This window comes from Lampetra fluviatilis, chromosome 39 (genome assembly GCF_964198595.1).
Source record: "Lampetra fluviatilis chromosome 39, kcLamFluv1.1, whole genome shotgun sequence".
Classification (NCBI taxonomy): Eukaryota; Metazoa; Chordata; class Hyperoartia; order Petromyzontiformes; family Petromyzontidae; genus Lampetra; species Lampetra fluviatilis.
In genome coordinates, this window is record NC_136313.1 from 266,315 (window position 1) to 289,693 (window position 23,379).

Genomic DNA, 23,379 nt, shown 5'->3' on the forward strand with positions numbered 1-23,379 from the left:
ACGGGCCGACACAGTAGTGACGTCCTATGTCACTACACTTGCACGGTGCAGTGCGGCTCGGGGCGCACTACACCGGAGTAAGAGGCGCAGGGAGAGGGTCCGCAGAGTGCACACGGGGGGACATGAAAGGGGGTCCAGGCTTCAAGCGGTGAGCTCGGGGGTTAGACGAGGGGGTTGGGGTGGACAAAACAGGGTCGGGCAAATGTGAAGTTTTGTGGTGGTTCGGCTGTGGGGTCGAGCTCAGACGTGAACAATTCACTTGCGGTTTGAGCAAGTGATGGAATGGGGACGTGAACTGGGATGGTGAATGGGTGATGTGATTTTTTCCGGTTAAATCATATTAATCGTGGCACCAATTTATATGAAATCGGGTCTGTCACTTGAATTTGGTTGTTTAAAAATATATACATACATAAAACGGTGGCAGCCAAGGAATGGATGAGATCCGCTTGTATGCGGGATGGATTGTTACATCGAATTGTAAGGAGTTGCTAGCTTGGGGAAAGCCTCGATTCAGCAGTTGATTGAACATGGCCGATAAGGTCTTTATATGTCCATTGCTCAGTGGTGGGCTTCCCTGTGGCGGAACTAAAGGGCTGGCCCCTTCCGTGCACTGTGGGAGGAGGGTTCGAGCAGGTCCAGGGCCGCAGAACGCGGAGTAACACGGGAGAGTCCTCGAGGTACTGCCCCTGGGTGACGGAGCGATGGCGGCCGCGGTTCGTTGCCATGTGAAGGAGAACGCGGTTTGGTTTCTTCACGGGACCCACGTGGTGCTGCTCTTGCCGGTTGTCGACCGCGTGGCTCTGCGTGCGCACTGCATTGTGGGCAGTGTTGGAGCAGTCCGGGCCCGACTCCGATATTACATCCACTCTTGTGTGCGCGCACCAACCCGCTGCTTAACCAGGAGATGGAATGCACTCGTGGAGTTGCCTGAAACGTCGCCTGTGTCCATGGTGCACTCCGCACGAACGCAACGCCGACAGTGCTCGCTGCACCATGCACACCCTGCACGCAGAGACACGTGACCCACAAGACCGGACTGAGAATCCTCAAACTCGCACTGCGAGCGGAGGACGTGATGAAGACGAAGTTCAAGACTCGCCCGGCAGGAACGCTTGTACGCGATTAGCAATGCACATGAAACAAAACAAAAATCAGGTTCTCGCGTGAGTATGACTGAGATGTCATCACGGGTGCATAAATGATAGGCCAATCGGGCCCCATTGAATTCCGTCCAATCAGGAGGATGGGGACGGGCTTTAAGAGAGGAGGCGACACGTCTTGACCAGGTGAGGAGTGAGCCAGGTGAGGAGTGAGCCAGGTGAGGAGTGAGCCAGGTGAGGAGTGAGCCAGGTGAGGAGTGAGCCAGTTGAGGAGTGAGTGCGGATGCAACCCACGTGCGTGGCGCTTCATCGGCGCTCAGCGTTGGGTGTTGTTCCCACTGCTCCGGTTCCTGGTTCGCTGAAGCCGTGGTGGGGTGGAGGCGCGCGCTTTATTTTCGGGTAAATGAAAGTCCACTGAAACTGAAGTGTGTGTGTGTGAATCGCTGTCGCAAGAATAGTCATTATTTCACTGCCGCAATTAGTGGTCGAATACGGGGATTTTGTATTTGGAGTCATTGTTCTGGGCCTGCGAAGAAGACAAGGACATGTTAACTACTAAGGTCTTGAATGTCGCGCGTGCACGCATTCTTTGATAACTACACATGGATGACATTATTGTACACACACGCGCGCCAAGCCGCTAACAGACATACGGTATTATTAATTGCCGTGCTTCATTGTGATGGGCTTTGCATGGTAGAGCGTGCCATTGTGTAGTAATTGTGCTGCGTGCCACCGTGTGTGTGTGCGCGTGTTATTGTGGGTAGCGGTCGTGTAGCGGTTAGCGCGCTGGGCTACGAACCCGGCGGCCCCAGTTCCATTCCCGCTCACGGCCAACACCAGTGACGACTCAGCCACTAGGGAGACAAAGGCTGCCCGGCGTGGTGCTGGCCACCCACCCCTCGTGTGCCTTTATAGGTGCTAGCTAACAACGCTTGTCTCAACAGTCTGGTCAGGCTATACGGGGGATCTTTGTCTTTTTTGCGTGCCATTGCGTGGTAATTGTGCTGAGTGTGAGAAGCTGTTGAGTGGAGATGCGTTTGAACTGACTACCGCCAGCATGACGCGTCTAGCATGGGAGCGCATCTCATCGCCCTGCGGAAGATCCACGCTGATTTGAGTGGAGATGGCCCTTCCTCGTGGCTAGGGTTTAAGCGAGCTGTAGACACCTGGCCTGTACCCTCAAGATGTGGATGGACGCGGTAGCACAGCAACAGCTGTTAGCCCACGTAGATGGGTGCGCAGACACTTTCGCTAATCGGCTGCCCGCCACCGACAAACGTTCCTTCGGCCAGCTCCTGGCCATTATGGAGGAGAGGTTTGGGCCTTTAGGTGCCGAGGTAGCTGAGGCGGCCCTATGCGCGGGCCAGAGGAACCCAGGGGAGGTTTGAGGGATTATACAGAAGACCTCCAGTTGACAAGATGTGACCCGTGCCCACTGTCCCTCAATCTTTCCGAGCCGTGATCATTATCGAGGACACAGGGTGGTCATCAATAATTATCAATGACGATATTAAAGTTTTGGTAACACTCGTGCGTTGTTTCACTTGCTTCCGCTGCACAATCCTCCTCCTTGTCAACTGCTACGCGACTCACTCTCGCTCCCAACACCAGCCACGTGCTCACCAGGACTATCTGAGCGGGTGACGAGGTTCCAAACGGCGTCTGATTATTCGTGCGGCTCCCAGCACACAGGTACGCCAACGGACCTGGAATATCGACGAGCTGGCATCACGATTGGCCCCCGATGCAAGCCTCCCTCTCTTCAGCATCCCTTGTCCAGTGGTCACGGGACTGGCAATTGAATCACGTGTCTCCCCAACCTGCGTTTGACGAAGGGACTGGCCTCACATACCGCCCGGCTATCCTAAGCAGCAACATTCACAAGTTTCACACCCACTAATTATACCCTCCTTGAGATGGAAGTGCGAATATTCGCACCATTTGTTAGTAACACAACCACCCCGGTTACACAGAGCACGCAAATGTCTGGGCCGATGCCGACGTAATTCAAAACTTGGCGGGGCGCAGACCGCACTCTTGCCTACTGTCCACAGAGTGATGGCAAAATGATCCCACAGCGGGGTTCGTCCGACTATTGACACGTGACCATACCTGCAAGACGGCCTTCCTCGGACGCAGGACATTTTGGCGCGTAATAAAGGGCGAGGACGACACGTCGCCGCAGCCCGATTCGCCTTGGGGCAGGACAGAGAGGATGATGATTATGGGCCAACACTCAGCAGCCGCAGGGACCCCTCCAACGAGCGGGCCCACCGCAGCAGCCCCAGACTGGGTAGCCAGCGTGGCCAGCAACGACGTCGACGTCACAGAGTAGAAACACGTGGCCAGCAACGACGACGTCACAGAGTAGACACACGTGACCAGCAACGACGACGACGTCACAGAGTAGAAACACGTGGCCAGCAACGACGACGTCACAGAGTAGACACACGTGACCAGCAACGACGACGACGTCACAGAGTAGAAACACGTGGCCAACAACGACGACGTCACAGAGTAGACACACGTGACCAGCAACGACGACGACGTCACAGAATAGAAACACGTGGCCAGCAACAACGACGACGTCACAGAGTACAAACACGTGACCAGCAACGACGACGACGTCACAGAGTAGAAACACGTGACCAGCAACGACGACGACGTCACAGAGTAGAAACACGTGGCCAGCAACGACGACGACGTCACAGAGTAGAAACACGTGGCCAGCAACTACGACAACGTCACAGAGTACAAACACATGACCAGCAACGACGACGACGTCACAGAGTACAAACACGGGTTGAGTGACGTCCACCATAAACTGGGTGACATAAAGCAGGGGCTGAGGGATGTCCACCATAAGATGGGCAACATGATGTGAGACATGGATTGCATATACCGCCGAGTTGACCATCTGCCAGCCGAATTCGGTCAAGTGAGAATGCGACGTGAGGATAGAATGAGTGTCGAGCACGGACCTCAGCCCGCCCGGCCTCCCGTGACCTGCTTCCACTGCGAGCGGTCGGGGCGCGTCGCGCGCAACTTCCCGTTGCCCGCTCGCTACAGCCACCCCCGGCGAGAGGACTGACTAGGGCAGGCACGTGACAGTCCACGCACGAATTGAAGATGATGATATGATGAGCGAGTGTTTTCCCCAGGGCTGCCTCGTGGAGGGCGCTGCGGCGCACAGAACGAGGCTGAGGGTCTTGGTGGCAGGAACGGTCATCGTGGGGCACGGTCCCACGTGGGTGCTGCCTTGAGGCCAAACTACATGGCACTTTGAATGACTACTCATGGGCAAGACTGGGGATCGAGTGGCAGCCAATGTGGGGGAAATTCCCGAGAGGTCGACCATCGTAGAGACAGAGCGATGGGATCAGCTGAGGTGCAGAGGAGCAAGCTGCCGGATTGTGGCATCATCATCAGGTCGTAGGTTCGATCCCGACCCCGACACGTGCTGTATGAGGAGTTTGTGTGTTTTTCCCGTGTGGTTGTGTGGATTTTTCTCCGGGTCCTCCGGATTTTCCTTCCACATTTGGAAACATGCGTTTTGATTATTTGGCTGCTATAAATAAATGTCCACGTGATAAGCCACTTCGTTGAGCAATCATTTGTGACCAGGTCGCTTCTAAGAAAGAGCTACATAGCTCAGTCGGCTTTACTTGATAAAATAACTAAGTTTAGGTTAATCATTGCAACGCCGCGAGAGATGGCGGCAAAACGGGGATGCCTTAATCGAGCAGTGGATCGAACGTGGCTCATGATTGGTGATTCTGTCCCTCAACCTTTGCTGCCGTTCCCATCTCACAAGCAATTGGCAGGTGACATGCGGTGGGGTAAAGTGTGGGTACCCCCCTTGTCCTCTTCTAAAATGTTTGGGCAGCGGTGGGAGGAAGAGTAGGCCAAATACACTGGAGATCGCGAGAGCTTCATTTACTCCGTTCGCACCGTACGTAGCCAACCGTAGTGGAGGCCTCTTCTGCCAGCAGTGGGGTGAGGCGAGCAGTTGCAGAGCTGCACCTGTACCGCACGCACGGCAATTACCGAGTTATATTGTTGTTGTGTCTCGATATGTGGTGACACGGTTGTTGCGTCTCTCGTTATGGTTATGAACTCACTCCGCAATGTAAAACAACGAGGCCGCGGTGACGGCATCGCGGCGTGCATGATGGTGGGGGTGATGCCGTCCGACTCCCGCCGCCCTCCCCCTCGCCGCCCGACTCACGCGTGGAGCGCGCCCGTCGCTCTTCACGGCAAGGAGCTCAGCTCAGCCGAGCCACCAACACCAGTGACGATTATCTAAACCCGTCCTGAACCTCCACTAGGTTGACTCAGCCTAAAACAACTAGAGACCTAGTGCGTTCTGTAAACTATTAACCGAGGGACTACTGTAGCTTAAACCAGCACCTGCGGCATGTTTTTTTATTATTTGATGTATATGGCTTTCCATTGCTCCCCCCCTCTACCCCTCACGTTCCCTCTCGCCATTCGTCAACAGGAAACCTCCGCCCACGAGCTCCTCCGACTCGCTCCTGAAGCTCGCTGGTCTCGTTCCCGAGCTCCCCCCGCGACCCCAGCTTCTCAGCATACGCGATCACTCATTAACCCCCATTCAGCCCATCCATCATTGAATGTGGATGTTTTAGTTGATTTGTTTGGGTGATTTTGTTTTAACTTTCTTGTACTTTGCACTTCTGCCGTGTTGTTGGATTGTTTGTTGACATGTTCTTACCCCATGCCCCGACGAGACATCTGTGAAAAAGAGCTTCATAGCTCATCGGATTCCTCCAGGATAAAAAAAAATCCGATTGTGAGACAAGGGGCCGTCCATAAATGACGTCATTCACCTAGGGGGGGGGGGTCGGACATTTGTGACGATGTGACGAGGGGGGGGGTTGAAAAATGTGACGTCACATCAAAATGCGTAACTTTAAATAAATATAAACGCGTTCTACTTCATTTAATAGACGTTTTAATCTTTTCTACTACAACATCAGAGTGCAGCGCCACATTAAATACGCACTACAATGACAATAGTTAAAGCGATTGGTCAGAGCTTTGTGACGTCATATTTGATGGGGGGTCTGATTCTTTGTGACGCCGTGTGACGAAGGGGGAGGGGGTCAAAAATCGTCCAAAATCGCGTGACGTCATTTATGGACGGCCCCCAACACCACGAGGGAGACAAAGGCGGCCGAGCGTAGTGCTGGCACACCCGTCCCCGAGTGTACCATTCCTGCCTTTACCGCTGCCACTCGCTAACATCACTTGCTCCAAAGTCTGTTGAGACTATACGGGGGATCTTTGTCTCGTGCTCCAATATTGGGGTGAGCTGGTGAGTGGCCGGGGTGCTGGGAGGGGGGACGAGCGAGAGGAGGTTGGAGGTGGAGGAGGGGGGGGGGGAGGTGGGAGAGGGGGGGGAGAGGTGGGCGGGGGGAGGGATGGAGGAGGGGAGGTGGAGCAGCTTTATAAATCTGCAGGAACCAGCAGCAGCAGCCTCAGACGCCACCACGACGACGACGACGATGATGGCTCGGGTCTCTGCTTCGTCCCGGCTTGCTCTGCCGATGATGATGATCGCGATGCTGCAGCTGCTGCTGCTGCTGCAGCTGCAGTCACCGTCGGCAGGTGAGTGCCACTGCTGCTGTTCTGTTGTAAGTCTAACTTCGCTCGGTACGTAGCCAGCCGTGATAATCGGATGTGTTGACGTTGGGGAGAGCTGTGTCCTACCTTTTGATGTAGCAGCAGAGAGAGAGAGAGGGTGTCGCGTTAGAACAGAGGTGGATGCATCGCGTTGACAACACTCGCCCGTCACCTTCGTGCAGCGCCTCCCACGAGCGGGTGCAATCCGAGGGCTCTCACGGCAGACATTACCTAGGAATGAAATCGAGACAGATGCATCGGAGGAACAAACTGAGGAGCGCTCGGGGCTGCAGCCCCCAGGCATCACATTTCTGAGGGTCGAGGCAACGCAACCCTCCCGGTCATTTCGGTGAACAGCAAACTGCAGCACTTAGGTCCACTTTAGAGGCAGCCTAATCTGGTGACTGAAGCCACAATGTCTGTGTGTGTGTGTCACTACGACATGGTGCTGGTCTTAAGCAAGTCCACTCAGCTCCACATCCTCCGTACCATCGCTTCTTCAGCCCGTGCCTCGCCCATGTAGCCCCCTCTCTCCAGCCCAAAAGAAGCTGATTGTGCATTGGCTGGGCCTGCGGGCTACATCGCCCAGCCAACGCAGCTTCGCCTGCCGGAGAAGCTCGTGATGAGACTGTTCAGATCTTTCAAGGATCTGCGAGCTCCTCACACAATCCAGCCTGGTTATAACCAGGATGGATCGTAGGCAGGTCAGCCGGAATATTTCTAACCGGTGCAGATGATCGATTGGAGGGAACCACGTTTCTCAAGCATGGAGAAGGGAAGGCATAACTATGGCAGAGAAAACCCGAAGCTTCGCGTGGAGCGACATGCCAGGTAGCTTCCACACAGAATTACGCAGCTGATGAGAAAATGCCGCTCCTCTGTGGAGGAGGCTCGTGAAGGACGCTACTGGGAAGTTGGAGGCAGTCATCCTCCAACCACAGCAGAGGGTAAAGGGGCGACGCTCACAATCGCGAGCGGAGAGTCAGGCAACTAAAACGCAGAGAGGTGGCAGATCAGGGGGCGCAGGTGGTGCATCTGCCAGTCGTCTAAGGCAGTCAACCCATAGCACCTGGGTATTTTCCGTGACCTGTCGGCGAGCCTTCCACACTTCACGTGGCCTCAACGTGTACCTAGCTTGGTACAAGCGCTGTGCTGACATCACTGGTACTTAGCGGCGAATGGCGGCTTTTATTATCGTGTTACGACCGAATATTTTCTCTCTAACGTTGATTTGGCTTCACAATGCGTGTATCACATTTACAGATCCGGAGCTGAATTGACCGAGGTAAATAACAGTGCAGGTGTTTGCTATTATCGGGCACGGGTGGTGGTGAAGTAGTCAAGGCAAGGAACGGATTGCACAACTAAGGCCTCCTCCCCAAAGAATGAGAGCCCCGGGCCCCCTACACTTAACCTGGCCCTGCCCACGAGCACATGAGACCTTCGATTCCAAACGGCCCACGAGCGATGTCCATCAGCGAGCGATGTCTATCAGCGAGCGATGTCCATCAGCGAGCGATGTCCATCAGCGAGCGATGTCCATCAGCGAGCGATGTCCATCAGCGCTGCCGACGTCTTGGCCGCATGAATCGGCTCCTCTAGAAGAATGTGAGCTGCAGGCTCCGTGTTGAGTTCGCCCAATCACCACTGTCGCTGCAAGGAAGAGAGACGTTCTCCAGCCTGATGTGAATATTCGATGTCCAGTATAGATCTTGGGGAGGGGCCGAGTGACCGTCGGAGATGTTTCTGCGGAATGAGTGACGGCGGGTACAGCGGTGCGTGACGAGGCGCTCCGTTGTGCGAAATGCGACGCGGGGATCTTTGTCTTTGTCGGCCGAGCGTCACTCCGCCAAGGCAGCCCCGGGCCCGCCTCGGGCGCAGCCCTCGCACCGCACAACGCTGCGGTGCTCAGCGCCCTCTGTCCGGCTGGGGCCACCCTCGCTGCGTCTCTGCCTGCTAGTCGCGTGCCTGCTCGTGTGTCCTGACCAGGGTGACGGTGCCCTGACCAGGGTGACGGTGTCCGTGTTTCTATTTCGATTTCCCCGACCAGTGGCCGTGAAGCCCGGCTCCTGCCCTACGCCGCCTCCTGGCGCCGTGGGGACGTGCGACGAGGCGTGCGTGGACGACGAGAGCTGCCCCGGCGAGCAGAAGTGCTGCAGCAACGGCTGTGGCCACGGCTGCGTGGAGCCGCAGGTCCTCGGGCTGAGCGGCGTGAAGTTGCCGGTTCTCACGACGATCCAAGTGGAGCTGGGAGAGGCGAGCCTGAGCAACGGGACGCTCCAAGGTCGGTCGAGTTTCTCACGGCACTCTGCGGACGAACAGAAGTCGCCTTCGTCGGTGTAGGGGGGAGCGGTTGGGATGGGCGGGTGGAGGAGGGTTGCGACATATTGCAAGGTGGAGCGGGCGGGCGAAGTCGGCTGCTATTGCTCTGAATAATTGGTACTCACCCCCTGTGACCTCTCTACCACCCCCCCCCCCCCCCGTGACCCCTGTGCCCCCCCCCCTTGCCTCTGTGTAGGCAGAGTGTATCCAAAGGTGAGGCCCGGGTGCTGTCGGAACCCGGGCCCCTTCCTCACCAAAAACTGCGATTGTAAGAACGACCTCTGCCACAGCGACGGCGAATGCCCCGGCGTCCGGAAGTGCTGCCCGCACCCGTGTGGGAATCGCTGTGAAGACGTGAAGTCAGGTGGGAGGGACGCATTGGGACACGGGGCATGGGGGTCAGGGAGACACAGAGGGACACGGGGGACATGGGATGTGGGGAGAGAGGGGGACAAAGAGGGACACGGGGACACAAGACACGTGGCCAATTTGTCACTGCTGTTCCACTGGGCGTCGCGTCATCAAGCGGCGTACAACCACACCGCGCGTCTCGGACAAGGTGCGCACATCGACAGGCGCGTGTTCACATCGACAGACACGTGTTCACATCGACAGACACGTGTTCACATCGTCAAGCGCGTGTTCACATCGACAGACACGTGTTCACATCGACAGACACGTGTTCACATCGACAGACACGTGTTCACATCGACAGACACGTGTTCACATCGACAGGCGCGTGTTCACATCGACAGGCGCGTGTTCACATCGACAGGCGCGTGTTCACATCGACAGGCGCGTGTTCACATCGACAGACACGTGTTCACATCGACAGACACGTGTTCACATCGACAGACACGTGTACACATCGACAGACACGTGTACACATCGACAGACACGTGTTCACATCGACAGGCGCGTGTTCACATCGACAGACACGTGTTCACATCGACAGACACGTGTACACATCGACAGACACGTGTTCACATCGACAGGTGCGTGTTCGTATGTGCACGGTTGGACGGATGCATGGAGATCGTGCGGACTGATGTCAACTGAGGAATCGGAAGCGTCGCCACCACCCCCAGGGTGAAGGTGACTGTCGCCTGCTTCTTGTCATGAACGGGGGGGAGGTGACTGGGCCTTGAGTGACAGGTGGAGGGAGGAGCCCGGGGAGAAACAGACAGGAGGGGAGGAGCCAGGAGGAGTGCTCGGGCGCCGTGATTTTAATATAAAGCAGTGGAAGAGTGAGACGGGCTCCTCCAACCCAACCCCATCGTGTGCTGCTGGGAACCTCGAGGGCAACGCGGGGCACCGGAGGAGCGCAACGCCAAGTGGAGGAGGGGGAGAGGGAGGGCGGCGCGCACAGGAGCTGCGGCCTGACGCCACATGGAAGCCTGCCTTCGCCTGGGACAAAGCGTGGTGGTGGGGGGGTTCATATTCTGCAGTGCTAAGAGGGAGGATGATTCTGGGTCTGCACAAGTCTGTTGAGCCCGGAGGTGCGGATAAGTTGATGGTTGGGAGTGTAGGGATGATGGGGGGGGGGGTGTGGAGCCGCAGAAACGTGCACACAGGAGCAGGTTTAAAGCATCTTTATGATATATCTTCATATAATACAGGTGTAGTGCAGGACTCCGTCCCCCGGCTTCAAGGATCACACCAGATTCTGTTCACTCTCTCTCGCGGGCACTCGCTACCCCCGCTCTCTCCCCAAGCTACCCCGCACGTCTCTGCTACAGCCCCCTTCTTCCCGCTCCCCTCGGGACGTCGTCTCCCAACTCTCTCCCCCTTCTCCCTTCCGGTCCCCCGTTTATATTCCCCTTCTTCGGGCTCCTTTTCCGTCCCCCTTCCCACGCTCGCCCCTCGCTCGCCCCTCGCGGTACTCCTCTACACAGGTGTAGTGTCAGCAATTCGCGTTTCCAGGAGGCACCTTTATTCAACACCTTCACACTTCACAGGTTCGCCGTACACTCTCCGTGGTCGCCTAGCCTAAACACAACCCTGACCGTGTAACACTGACGGCGCTGACCGAGACGGCCAACAACTCTCCGGCCATGCAAAATCTAGCGAAGACGGCAGCGACGAAGGCGGCAAGACGACAGAGACGACGAGAAGAGTCCAGTCCGAGAACTGGCAACCCTAAGCTCCCGCTCTCAGCTCCTTTTATGCTACCCTGCGTGGCCTGGCTCCGCCCTGGCCACGCCTCCCTTCTCGAACCCACTAGCAGGTTCCAAGGGCTTCCAGATGGGGTCTTCCATGACCCTTGCCCCAGTTCCTCCGCCCTGCCGACACACCCGTGTATATGCTCACCGGCGTGTGTACTGTTTGTCCACCGCAGTTGCCGCTACTGGGCACCAGCCGGCACTATTACACTACACAGGTGTGCAGACGTGAGCCATGGATCGAGGCCATGGCCATAAAATGACTTTCAAATGTTATCGGAAAGTGGAGGGCAGAAAGTTAGTTTACATTCGTGATATTTCAGGTAACTTGGTGAACTGGTCACGTGTTTTCCAATTGTCAACAGGTGTGTGCCTTGGTTAAGTGATTTCTGAGTAGGTTCATTTTTAAAGGTAAAGTACGGGTTCGTATGCGTGATCGTATTTTTGTTTTTAGGCAGCGAGAGAGTCCAGGATAAATTATTCACAGGTGATTTCAGAGTCCTTCAGGCAAAGAGAGATAATCCTGGAGCCGAGTGTTACAGGCAGATGGGTAGATACATAAAAGGTGTGAACAGGTTTCAATGTTACTGGCAGAGTCGTAATTCGGCCACTCCCGGCCATCGTGGTGTCTGGTTGGTGGCCGTGCCCCAACTCCAGTGTGCGCTTTCAAGGGGGGAGCGTTCGATGTTGATGACCCTCCCAGGCCTCCACATTTCTGCAACCTGACATCTTGTAGGCGTTCGACGGCTCCAGTACCGCCGAGTATGGAGGCTGGGAGTCTGAGGCTGCACGCTTTTCCCGAGTCTAGTTCAGGGGTCTAAGGCGCAAGCTGCTCCCACATCAGAGCGCGGGGGTCTGAGGCTGCAAGCCGATCGTGTACGAGGCCAGATCTGTTACCTGAGTCAAGACTCTACTGTGCGGTTGGGTGACTTTCAGGGGGAGACACGAGTTGTTGTGCTAAATATTAAAGCGTTCTTCGATTCGGTTGACTGTGTCGCGGAATGGCTGAGCACTAAGAGCTCGGGTGGGATGGACGGCTTTACGAGGGGTTTGGAGAGAGGTCCCGATGGACCCCGACAGAAGGGACGCAAATCTCACTGTCATTTGAGAGCCATGCTTCGTGGGTGCAGTTGCTAAAGTGGCCCTGGGGAGCGGTAACGTCATGGTTAGCGCGTTGCGCCATAAACCCAGAAACCCGAGTTCGATTCCGCTCACGGCCAACACCAGTGACAATTATCTTAACCGGTCCGGGATTCCCTGAGGTCGACTAAGTCTCAAATGAGTACCTGGTGCGGTGTGTAATCATCGCTGCTAGGGAGACAAAGGCGGCCTGGTGTGGTGGTGGACAACCACCCCCTGGTGTGCCATTCCGACCTTCGTAGGTGCTACTTTCTAACAGCACTTGCCCCAACAGTCTATTAAGGATACACGGGGATCTTTGTCGCCGTGCGATTGTTTCTCAGGGAAGCCCAAGGCCGGCGAGTGTCTGTTTGTGGACACCAGGCTCATCCGCTGCGCTTTCCAGCCCGGCGATTGCAGCGAGGACTGCCAGTGCCCCGGAGAGCAGAAGTGCTGCAACACGGGCTGCACGATGGCCTGCACCAAGCCCGGTACGCCATCCTCCATCGTTTCAGGGACATGGGGACACAACACATAGGGATGGACAATGAGACAGGGGGACAGGGATGCACATGGCACGGGGATATGGGGGACATGGGCAGAGCCGTCCCCGGGACACACGGCGAATCGGGGCGACCGCCCCGGGCCCCCGCTCTTTGACGTCACGGTGTCAGATGTAACACTTCCGGTTTAATCTTGATTTGAAGCTTTCGTGACTGCAGAAATCCATACTCTTTGGTTCTTTCGGCAAAGTCATGTAAATAGAAAATTAGATCTCAACACAAGCGACCGTCTTCGGGTGAGAGAGAGAAAGCTACTCAAACAAGATCTTGTGTAGGCCTGAGATGGGTGCAGCCTCAGGGAAGGAGGGCGGGGCTAGAGATGGTCTCCCTGAGGCTGTGGAAGTGGCCATTGTATTATGGGCATGAGCACATCTGTTGCACAGAAACATTGCACGCACACACAGGGTATGGGGACACGGGGGCTGCGCCGAGTGAGTTGCGGGTGCATTAAGACGCTCCGTAAACCAAATTTCGGCTTGTGTTTGTCGAACGTAATGGGTTGATGATGCACGTGGCCCGATTTCCTTTCCCCCGCTGCAGCGATCGTGAAGCCCGGCTCCTGCCCAGCCATTCCCGTTGGCTTCAAGCCGACGTGCGACATTCGCTGCCTCAACGACGACAGCTGCCCCGACGACCAGAAATGCTGCAGCAACGGCTGTGGCCGGCTGTGCTTGAGACCGGCCTCGGGTATTGGTGAGTGTGTAGAGAGAGTGCTGTGCCAGGCACGCTCACCAGTCGCTCACCGCCTCATCACGCCGAGCACGCTCACCAGTCGCCTTGTTGTGTGAGAGCAGCTGCTGCTGGGTGACGCTGCAGCTGCAGCTGCTGCTGGGTGACGCTGCAGCTGCAGCTGCTGCTGGGTGACGCTGCAGCTGCAGCTGCTGCTGGGTGACACTGCAGCTGCAGCTGCTGCTGGGTGACGCTGCAGCTGCAGCTGCTGCTGGGTGACGCTGCAGCTGCAGCTGCTGCTGTGTGACGCTGCAGCTGCAGCTGCTGCTGGGTGACGCTGCAGCTGCAGCTGCTGCTGTGTGACGCTGCAGCTGCAGCTGCTGCTGGGTGACGCTGCAGCTGCAGCTGCTGCTGTGTGACGCTGCAGCTGCAGCTGCTGCTGGGTGACGCTGCAGCTGCAGCTGCTGCTGGGTGACGCTGCAGCTGCAGCTGCTGCTGGGTGACGCTGCAGCTGCAGCTGCTGCTGGGTGACGCTGCAGCTGCAGCTGCTGCTGGGTGACGCTGCAGCTGCAGCTGCTGCTGTGTGACGCTGCAGCTGCAGCTGCTGCTGGGTGACGCTGCAGCTGCAGCTGCTGCTGGGTGACGCTGCAGCTGCTGCTGTGTGACTCTGCAGCTGCAGCTGCTGCTGGGTGACGCTGCAGCTGCAGCTGCTGCTGGGTGACGCTGCAGCTGCTGCTGTGTGACGCTGCAGCTGCAGCTGCTGCTGGGTGACGCTGCAGCTGCAGCTGCTGCTGGGTGACGCTGCAGCTGCAGCTGCTGCTGGGTGACGCTGCAGCTGCTGCTGGGTGACGCTGCAGCTGCTGCTGGGTGACGCTGCAGCTGCAGCTGCTGCTGGGTGACGCTGCAGCTGCTGCTGGGTGACGCTGCAGCTGCAGCTGCTGCTGGGTGACGCTGCAGCTGCAGCTGCTGCGTGGGTGACGCTGCAGCTGCAGCTGCTGCTGGGTGACGCTGCAGCTGCTGCTGGGTGACGCTGCAGCTGCAGCTGCTGCTGGGTGACGCTGCAGCTGCAGCTGCTGCTGTGTGACGCTGCAGCTGCTGCGTGGGTGACGCTGCTGAGGTGGCCCTATCCCGTGCAATTGTTTCTCATGGAGGCCCAAACCCGGCAAGTGTCCATTTGTGGAGACGGCGCTCACCCGCTGTGCTTTCCACCACGACCTCAACGAGTGCAGCGAGGACTGGCAGTGCCCCGGGGAGCAGAAGTGCTGCAGCAACGGCTGTGGCCACAGCTGCGTGCAGCCGCAGGTCCTCTGGCTGAGCGATGTGCAGTTGCCGGTTCTCAAGCCGATCCCAGTGGAGCCGGGTGAGGCGAGCGTGAGCAACGGGAGAGTTTGTAACGGCCCCCTGGGGCTGTCGAGCTGTCCCCTCGTCGGTGGGGATGGGCCGGTGGAGGGGTGGGACACACAGAGGAGGTCGTCGAATATCCGGCGGCTTCGTGGGGAAGGAGGTGCAGGATTTTCAAAAACGTCGGGTGTTTACTTAATTATTTTAGAGTAACTTTTTCTCCAGATTCCTGTATAGCATGTTTTTAGGTGTATATGTACAGTGAGGGAAAAAAGTATTTGATCCCCTGCTGATTTTGTACGTTTGCCCACTGACAAAGAAATGATCAGTCCATAATTTTAATGGTAGGTTTATTTGAACAGTGAGAGACAGAAAAACAACAAATATATCCAGAAAAACGCATGTCAAAAATGTTATAAATTGATTTGCATTTTATCGATGGAAATAAGTATTTGACCCCTCTGCAAAACATGACTTAGTACTTGGTGGCAAAACCCTTGTTGACAATCACAGAGGTCAGACGTTTCTCGTAGTTGGCCACCAGGTTTGCACACATCTCAAGAGGGATTTTGTCCCACTCCTCTTTGCAGATCTTCTCCAAGTCATTAAGGTTTCGAGGCTGACGTTTGGCAACTCGAACCTTCAGCTCCCTCCACAGATTTTCTATGGGATTAAGGTCTGGAGACTGGCTAGGCCACTCCAGGACCTTAATGTGCTTCTTCTTGAGCCACTCCTTTGTTGCCTTGGCCGTGTGTTTTGGGTCATTGTCATGCTGGAATACCCATCCACGACCCATTTTCAATGCCCTGGCTGAGGGATGGAGGTTCTCACCCAAGATATGACGGTACATGGCCCCGTCCATCGTCCCTTTGATGCGGTGAAGTTGTCCTGTCCCCTTAGCAGAATAACACCCCCAAAGCACAATGTTTCCACCTCCATGTTTGACGAAGTAACTTTTTCCCCAGATTCCTGTATAGGATGTTTTTAGGTTTATATGTATATATATATTTTTTGTGTTTAAAATTTGTTTACAATGAAATTGGAATAACTAAACATCTGAATTATCCTACTGTAAAAAGTTACTTATTTGCGTGCTCATCAATTGCCGAAGAATGCCGAATTACATAAAATGTTCGCCGGATCGCACTGTATATTTTCAGTTTTTATTACTGGAATTATTAGTCATGAAAAATGTATTATACGTGCAGTATTTTCATTTTTTAAGTTTTATGTAGTGTATAATGGTATGTAATATTTGACACACATGGTTCCGATCACTGAACTGGTTACAGCCCTTGGAGCGGTTTTGCCGGATCGAACCAGAACCCCTGAATAATGTTAGAAGCTGTACAATCGCGCCGGATAATTGATGATCAACTGTACATGGAAGGAGGATCAGGCGGGCCTAGTCGGCTTCTATTGGCCTGAAGGATCGGTTCTCACCCCCCGCCCCCATGACCCCTGTGCCCCCCCCCACCCCCCTCGCCTGTGTGTAGGCAGAGTGAAGCCAGAGGTGAGGCCCGGGTGCTGTCGAGATCCGGACCCCTTCCACATCCAATTCTGCATATGGAAGAACGACCTCTGCCGCGGTGACGGCGAATGCCCCGGCGCCCAGAAGTGCTGCCCGCACCCGTGTGGGAATCGCTGTGAAGACGTGAAGCCAGGTGGGAGGGACGCGGAGGGACGTGGGGGGAAACCGGGAGACGCAGAGGGACACGGGGCATGGGGAGACAGGGAGACACAAAGGGAAACAGGGGACACAGAGGGTCATGGGGACAGAGAGGGACACAGGGACACGTCTCCAAAGTGTCACTGATGTTCCACTGGGCATCGCTGATGAGGGCGTATCACCAAGCGGCGTACAGCCGCACCGCGAATCACGGAAAAGGTGCGCACATCGACAGGCACCTGTCCGTACGCGCATGGTTAGACGGACGCATCGCGAGCTTAGGGACTGTTGTCACCTGAGGAATCCAAGGGTCGTCGCACCCCCAGGATGAAGGTTATGGATTTGTGTTTTTATTCTTCGAGAGCCATGCTGCGTAGGTGCAGCTGGTGATATGGCCCTGGGGAGTGGTAGCAGAGCGGGATAGCAAACTGCGCCGCGAACCCGGATACCCGACTTCGATTCCCGCTTATAGCCAACACCAGCGATGATTACCTGAATTGGTCCTGAGCATCCCCTAGGTGTTGGTACCACCCACCCCCTTGTGTGCCCTTCCAGCCTTCATAGGTGCTACTCACCAACAGCACTTGCCCCAACAGTCTGGTCAAGGCTACACGGGGATCGTCGTCTGCCGCCCGTGTCATTCTCTCATCTCACCAGCAGGCAGGAAAATGCAAGATGTTCTCCGCAGTCATCATCATTTGCGATGGACACCCGAAGTGAATTGCAGAGGTGTACTGACCCGTGCGTGTGAGGAATACGGCCAGTAGCCACTGCACTGGGCTTAGCCCACACATTGCTTGACCCCAGTGAGGCGCGGTGGCACCAGTGACTGGAATCCACCGACGCTGGGGTCCGCTGCAGACGATGTCCAAGTCCCCCGCACGGAGACCTGCAGTGCAGAGATGCCAAACATTCCATTTGGATGTTGAGAGCGTCTCGTCTGCCTTTGTATGGCCACCAGTCTTCAAACGCTGGCAGGGGCCAGGAATGGCAGAAGTCCATCTGCCAGCTACCGTCGCCTGGTTTATCCAGTTACCTCTGTGTGGTGGTGCACAGCGGTGTGTGCTTGGAGCCACTGGAGAGAGCCGAGCACTGGTGTGGAGACCAAATCCCAGAGTCACGACGGAGGTGCCGTTAAGTTGAAGGCAGAAGTGCTCCAGGGGGTCCCCAAAATACGTCAGGGGTTAGGGACTGGAAAGTTTCTACTTATACCAAAACGATATACAACGGGGACTTTTCCCCCAAATGAATGCATGTGTGGAGGTTGTATCACTACGAACGGTACTCACCAGACGTGGTGGACACCACGTGGCATGGATAATCAGGAAGTAACAAGCCCTCTGATTGGTCCTTAACGGGCCTGAAAGGGGATTGGTTCGTGGCAGGGTAATTGAAGGGATTGGAGGAGAGACACAAATGGAAAGAGCAGAAAACAGAGGATGATTGACGGGGAGGTCGGTTGGGATACGTTAGAGAAAGTGGAAGGTGATTGGCTGGAGGGAAAGTGGGTCAAGGAACCTTCGAGAAAGGGGCTTGATAGAACGCAAGAGCTCGAGACGCTTGGAGTGAAGGGAAGAAATTAAGACTTATTGAAGACAAAAGTGGTGCGTATCACTACACTTGTTCATGGGGGGGGATAGAGCCTGTAAGAGGATAAACATTGCCTATGCGATGCAAAGTGGGGCAATTTCTTCCATAAATAGCAATGGAATAAGGCGGTTACGAACCGGAGGGGGACACCCCAGGCCCCCAGTGGGGGCTGGGGGATTGCGCAACAATCTAGGTCCCTCCAGAAGGTTCCAGAGAGTGGGCGTGGCCAGAGGCGGAGTGACCCTGGGAGCCCCGTAAAGCCGGAGCCCCCAGAGCGGCTCCGGTAGTCGGCGTCAAGCCGAAGGCCGAAGAGCTCGCCTGAAGACTAGGACCCTGAAGATCCTCATCGGGGCCGCGTCTGAGTGGGCCAGCGGTCGAGGCCCGGGGACCTTGGCAGGGTCGGGTCGGCCTCCCCTAGGTCCCGTGAGCCGGAGGGCTCAGATGAGGTGGTCCCAGTGACTAGGGCACGTTAGCCCGGCGGCTGTACCTCTTCAGGTCGTCGGGTAGAAGGGGCCGTTACCCCTTCGTGTTATTGTTAAATAAAAACAAGTTGCCTCCTAAGAAGACTCCGTCTCCATACGACCCACTACACATGTACAGAAAACCACGTACAGTACCTGTACTATTCCATACAATGCAATGTACACAACCAAGCTTTAAACAGCATTTAGACTTATCAAACACTTCACTGAAAACCATTTTGATGAGCATTTCGCAGCAGCCCTGTACACTTTAACACGTTTATTTTTTTTTTATAGAAAACACATTTTCAACATTTTAATCAAACAGAAAACAATTTTTATTGTAAAAAAAAGGCATAGAATCTTGAACAGCATTGTTTAAAGATTTTACCTTAACCTTTATTTGTCATACTCTTTGGTTCTTTCGGTAAAGTCACGTAGGTATAAAATAAAATGTTAAAATAAATAACGACGTTTCGGGCGCAACACAAGCTTCCGTCATCAGGTGAGAAAGCGTGTGTTTGTCATGAGGAGTGGATGAGTTGTGTTGAAGGGTTGCGACGATATTTAGCGATAAAGTCGGCGCCGATTACCATGAGCACTCGTAGCTACGTGCGCGACGGGGCGATGGGACTGAGAATGTGATGGCGCTCGCGCGAGTTGTACAGTACGTCTATGTCTCTCCCCCCGGCCAGAGCCGAGTTCAGCTGATTTTAGTCGAAAACGATCCTCGTCACCCGTGTTGGCCGTGAGCAGGAATCGAAGTGGGTCACGGGGCTAACCACGACACACCCACGCACGATATTCTACACTCGACTTGGCTGAACCGAGTCAAAAACGACGCATATGGGGGAGATTTTACGTTGTGTTCATAAAAAAAGTCGGCGATGTGAGTATGAAACGGCGTATATCAAGACGACGTATATCGAGGACCCCCAGTATACTGCACTGACCACTCCCATACACCCCCTTAGGCAATTGGGTAATTCTATTAATGTAATTAGACATTTATACAAACAAGGTGCAAAAGTCACACGATTAATATCTGATTCGATGAATATCTAGAACTTGACCTGATTTTAATCAATCAATGCATCCATTAAACTCGTCATGTGGATACTGCAGAATGTTATCTCCTTATTGTTTGAACGCAATGTTGAGTACAGCTGCTGACTTGGCCGTTGCTGTGCGATTGTTTTCTCAGTCAAAAACAATAACGGATTTTGTCCGTATGTCGACACGACCAGGCGCATCAAATGCGTGGTCCGCCCTGACCTCAACCAATGCCAGCAGGACTGGCAGTGCCCGGGCAACGAGAAGTGCTGCAACACGGGCTGCGAGCTGATCTGTATCAAGCCATGTGTGCGCCAGCCTCAATCATCCCCCAGTCTTGAGAGAAGGAAGATCGTGCCATCATCACTGCTAGCGTCATCATTCGCATCAGCAGCCATGATCTACGCACTGCTGGATGAAGGCCTTGGCAACTCTCACCGTCTTGTGAAGCAACAGTCCATCGACTGATCTCATCTGTCTACGGTGGACATCGCCTCGGGCATTGGCCATGTCGAGTTGCGTGTTCTTAGCAGGGATGATGGCAAGTCCACTTGCCATCACGCCCACTTGCCATCACGCCCACGTGCCATCACGCCCACTTGCCATCACGTCCACTTGTCAATGACGTCTCCTAACACCTTCTCTAATCCTAGTTCTTACACCTGGATCTTGAACTCCAAGCGTACACCATGCTTGCCTCTCCGTGCTTCTCGTTTTTGTAGAGAGTTTGCAATTTAAGTTAACAAATAAATTAATCGCGTGAATTGAGAGTCCAATAACGCTAGCACAAGTCTGAACTATGCATGTTATGTTATTTTTTTCTTGCATTTATTTTATTTGCAGACACCACTCTTACCTCCCCCAGGCAAGATGGTGCTTCTATTTGCCGTATAAAATAGCTTCATGCCCGATCTGCTCGTCCCCTCCTGCCTGTGCGGTGCGTGTTCCAGTGAAGGCTGGGTCGTGCCCGGTCTGGAACTTCTCGCGCATCGTCTGCATCCGCTATCACGAGGGCTGCAGCAGTGACGACGACTGCCCTAACAAGCAGAAGTGCTGCAGCGTCCCGTGTGGGGTTAGCTGCTTGGATCCAGATCTGGGTGAGATTGGGCGTTCGTCCCCACCACCACCACCACTCGCCATCACCAGGGACAGATGGAGACGCTTTTTGTGTAGTTCATAGAAGCTAATGGGTGCACCTGTGTTCTTTATGCGATTTGGAAATCAAACGATGATGCTCATGAGATGTACTAGGGATGGGAAGCAATTCGATGGCGTCTGTGTGTTCCTGCTGGACGGATCCCCGTCGTGTACCGCCCAAGCCGAGAGGGGGTTGGACAACCTGTCGGATGGCGCCTCGCCACAGTCCCGAGCGGGGTGGGGGTGGGGGCTGGCAGCTTCACTCTGAGACTACCTGCCCAGTTGTGGCTCATGACTCGTTGATTATAACGTGGATTTCTTATGCTTGATTGTTTTATTTTGCAGTGTTAGACCAGATCGGGAAGGAGGCGGAGTCTGATGCAAAGCAGGAGGAGTAGAGTCCACGCCCAGCAGCTCCACGTGCTTCTTGCTGCTGCTGCTGCTCACGCTGCAGAGCGTCTCTCGTCCGGTGTCTGGGGCTTCGCGGTGACGCGCCCGAGCTCGCTCGCGCCGGCTGTCTGGATGCAGCCGCTCGCTATGGCAATTCAACAGCTCCCGTTGGCTGTCCAATAAAAGTGATTTGCGCTGAATGCTGTTCAAGTGGCCCAGTGTCGTCCTTGTGCGTGCTGTGCCTTCTGTGGTGCCGCGGGAGAGAACATCGTGCTCCCTGTGACCGAACACGGAATATTCCAAATATTTGCGCAGTACCCCTAGAAGGGAATCAATATTTGTAGAACCCCTTGGTGTACTGCCCAGCGAAGGTAGAACACAAAAGATGCTACATTGGTTAGCACAAAACGGACTGTATCAAAAAGTAAAACCTAAGCTGAACACAAAATAAGTATAGTGATCCCTTTCCAGCCACGAATTTGCAACCACGAATCGTCATACTTGCAGTACAAGGCATCGTACGACAGGAGCGGTGCGAGTGTCGAGCCGAGCCGAGGTCACGCGACATTGGGACTCGGCTGCCAAGGCAAGTGGTGGTGGGCCTCTTGTTATCAAACATGGAGCAAGCTTGCGTTCACTTAGGATGCATGTTTCGACTTGGTTATTTGCACTCGTTGGTCCAGGAGAGCTCTGATGAGTCTTCAGACACTTTTTTTCAGAAGGGTTCTGCCAAGTTTGCGCAGTAGGGGGCGTTGTTGCTGCTGCTCTGTGTGATCCCACCGAAGTAGATTGCAGGTGATGTGTCACCATTGCTATGTCGTGGCCCACCCACTCTCTCTCAGAGACACAACAGCCAAGGTGTAACTACAACCAGGACGCCTTTATTTAAGTCGGCTATGTGCGGTGCTAAAGAAGTTCAACATACATTTGCACAACAGCGGGGCGCCAACAGCATCGGCAACTCTCGTCAAAGCCTGCTACGTGATTTTTTTCAGTCACTCAATTGGACCTTGAATAGATCTGGCGCTTCTCCACTCACTGCATCTTATTCCCCTTCAGTGGCTCCCGTGAGCTTTATAGCTCGTCAGATTTCTCCAGTACAGGGACTCCCCTACTTACGAAAATTCGACTTACGACCTTTCAAAGATACGAACAAACCTGTCCGTATGTCCAGTTGCCTGTTCGGACCGAGAGTCGTAAGTTTAACCACCGCGCATTAGATGGCGGTGGTGACATCTATATCTGCAGAGCATGAAGAACCAGTGGCATCTACATGTACAGGAGATTATACAACTTTTAAAGCCATTCCCCGTGTTTAGTGTATATTCCGTACAACAAGTTTGGTATCGACAGGAGTAAAGTTGGACTTCTAGAACCGAACTCGTTCGTAAATCGAGTTCTTCTGTTAATATTCTCATTCTGGGCGGCAAGGCAGGCGACGCTCCGAGCCCGGCGCTGTCTGTGTGCGCCGATCGTGAGCCCAGTCGATCACGCCGCCACTCGGGAATCTCTCCTCCTCCTCCTCCTGAGCTGCTCTTCCCTTCGTCTCGCCCATAAGGGACGCGATTCTACGCGCCGTTTATCATGCAGCTCGCCGACCCTGCCACGTGCTGTGTTTAGCTCCCCCAGGCACGCGCGCCTCGCGCACAGTGAGACAGCTTCCCTGGGTAGTGATGTCGCACAATGGTGACCCAGGATAATGACGATAGCTCCACGTCGTCTCCATATACGTTCCTATTGATATGCGATGGGGCTGAATCCTAATTGGGCTGGATCAATAATTCTCTCCTGATTACGAGGCGTGGTGCCAATTAGACCCGGGAGCTGGTAAGTCAGCCTGCAGTGAATCGGGAGTCACTGCGCGACACCGAAGCCCCAATAATTGGGCCCCCGTGGGGCCGAGCGGGCGGATGTGAGCGTCTCTCGGCACGGCTGCAGGCCACTGCCCGTGGCCATCGCTCCTCCTCCTGCGACTCGACGTGCAGGGGAAGCGTCGCCCTCGGGCTGCAGAGCGGGCGAGTTGGCTGCGCTGGGTGGAGCTTCACGCCTGGGCACTCGCAGAGAGTTGCCCTATCGTCGTGAATGCGGTGCAGTGTGATCTGTCGTGAATGCGGTGAAGTGTGATCTGTCGTGAATGCGGTGCAGTGTTGA

At 55.0% G+C, this 23,379-nt stretch overlaps 1 protein-coding gene across 2 annotated transcripts; it reads left to right on the forward strand.

Moving 5' to 3' along the window:
* The first annotated feature begins 6,591 nt into the window (after positions 1 to 6,591).
* LOC144945801 (uncharacterized) lies at positions 6,592 to 21,433 on the forward strand. 2 transcript variants are annotated; one of them, XM_078874330.1, is made up of 8 exons: positions 6,592 to 6,737; positions 8,803 to 9,036; positions 9,271 to 9,438; positions 12,700 to 12,846; positions 13,459 to 13,611; positions 16,425 to 16,592; positions 20,652 to 20,798; positions 21,184 to 21,433. In XM_078874330.1, exons 1-8 carry the CDS (start codon positions 6,635 to 6,637, stop codon positions 21,234 to 21,236), a joined length of 1,173 nt encoding a protein of 390 aa, XP_078730456.1. In that variant the 5' UTR covers positions 6,592 to 6,634; the 3' UTR covers positions 21,237 to 21,433. The 2 variants fall into 2 exon arrangements, with proteins under 2 accessions (XP_078730456.1, XP_078730457.1); XM_078874331.1 differs by lacking the exons at positions 20,652 to 20,798; positions 21,184 to 21,433 and adding an exon at positions 14,739 to 14,947 and having other exon boundaries at positions 16,425 to 16,565.
* Positions 21,434 to 23,379: the final 1,946 nt, after the last annotated feature.

Bases quoted from the DNA above. Each gene is read 5' to 3' on its own strand.
- LOC144945801 (XM_078874330.1), top strand. From the start codon at position 6,635: ATGATGGCTCGGGTCTCTGCTTCGTCCCGGCTTGCTCTGCCGATGATG. The intron at 9,037-9,270 runs GTCGGTCGAGTT...GCCTCTGTGTAG, and splicing joins GAGCAACGGGACGCTCCAAG to GCAGAGTGTATCCAAAGGTG. The intron at 12,847-13,458 runs GTACGCCATCCT...CCCCCGCTGCAG, and splicing joins GATGGCCTGCACCAAGCCCG to CGATCGTGAAGCCCGGCTCC.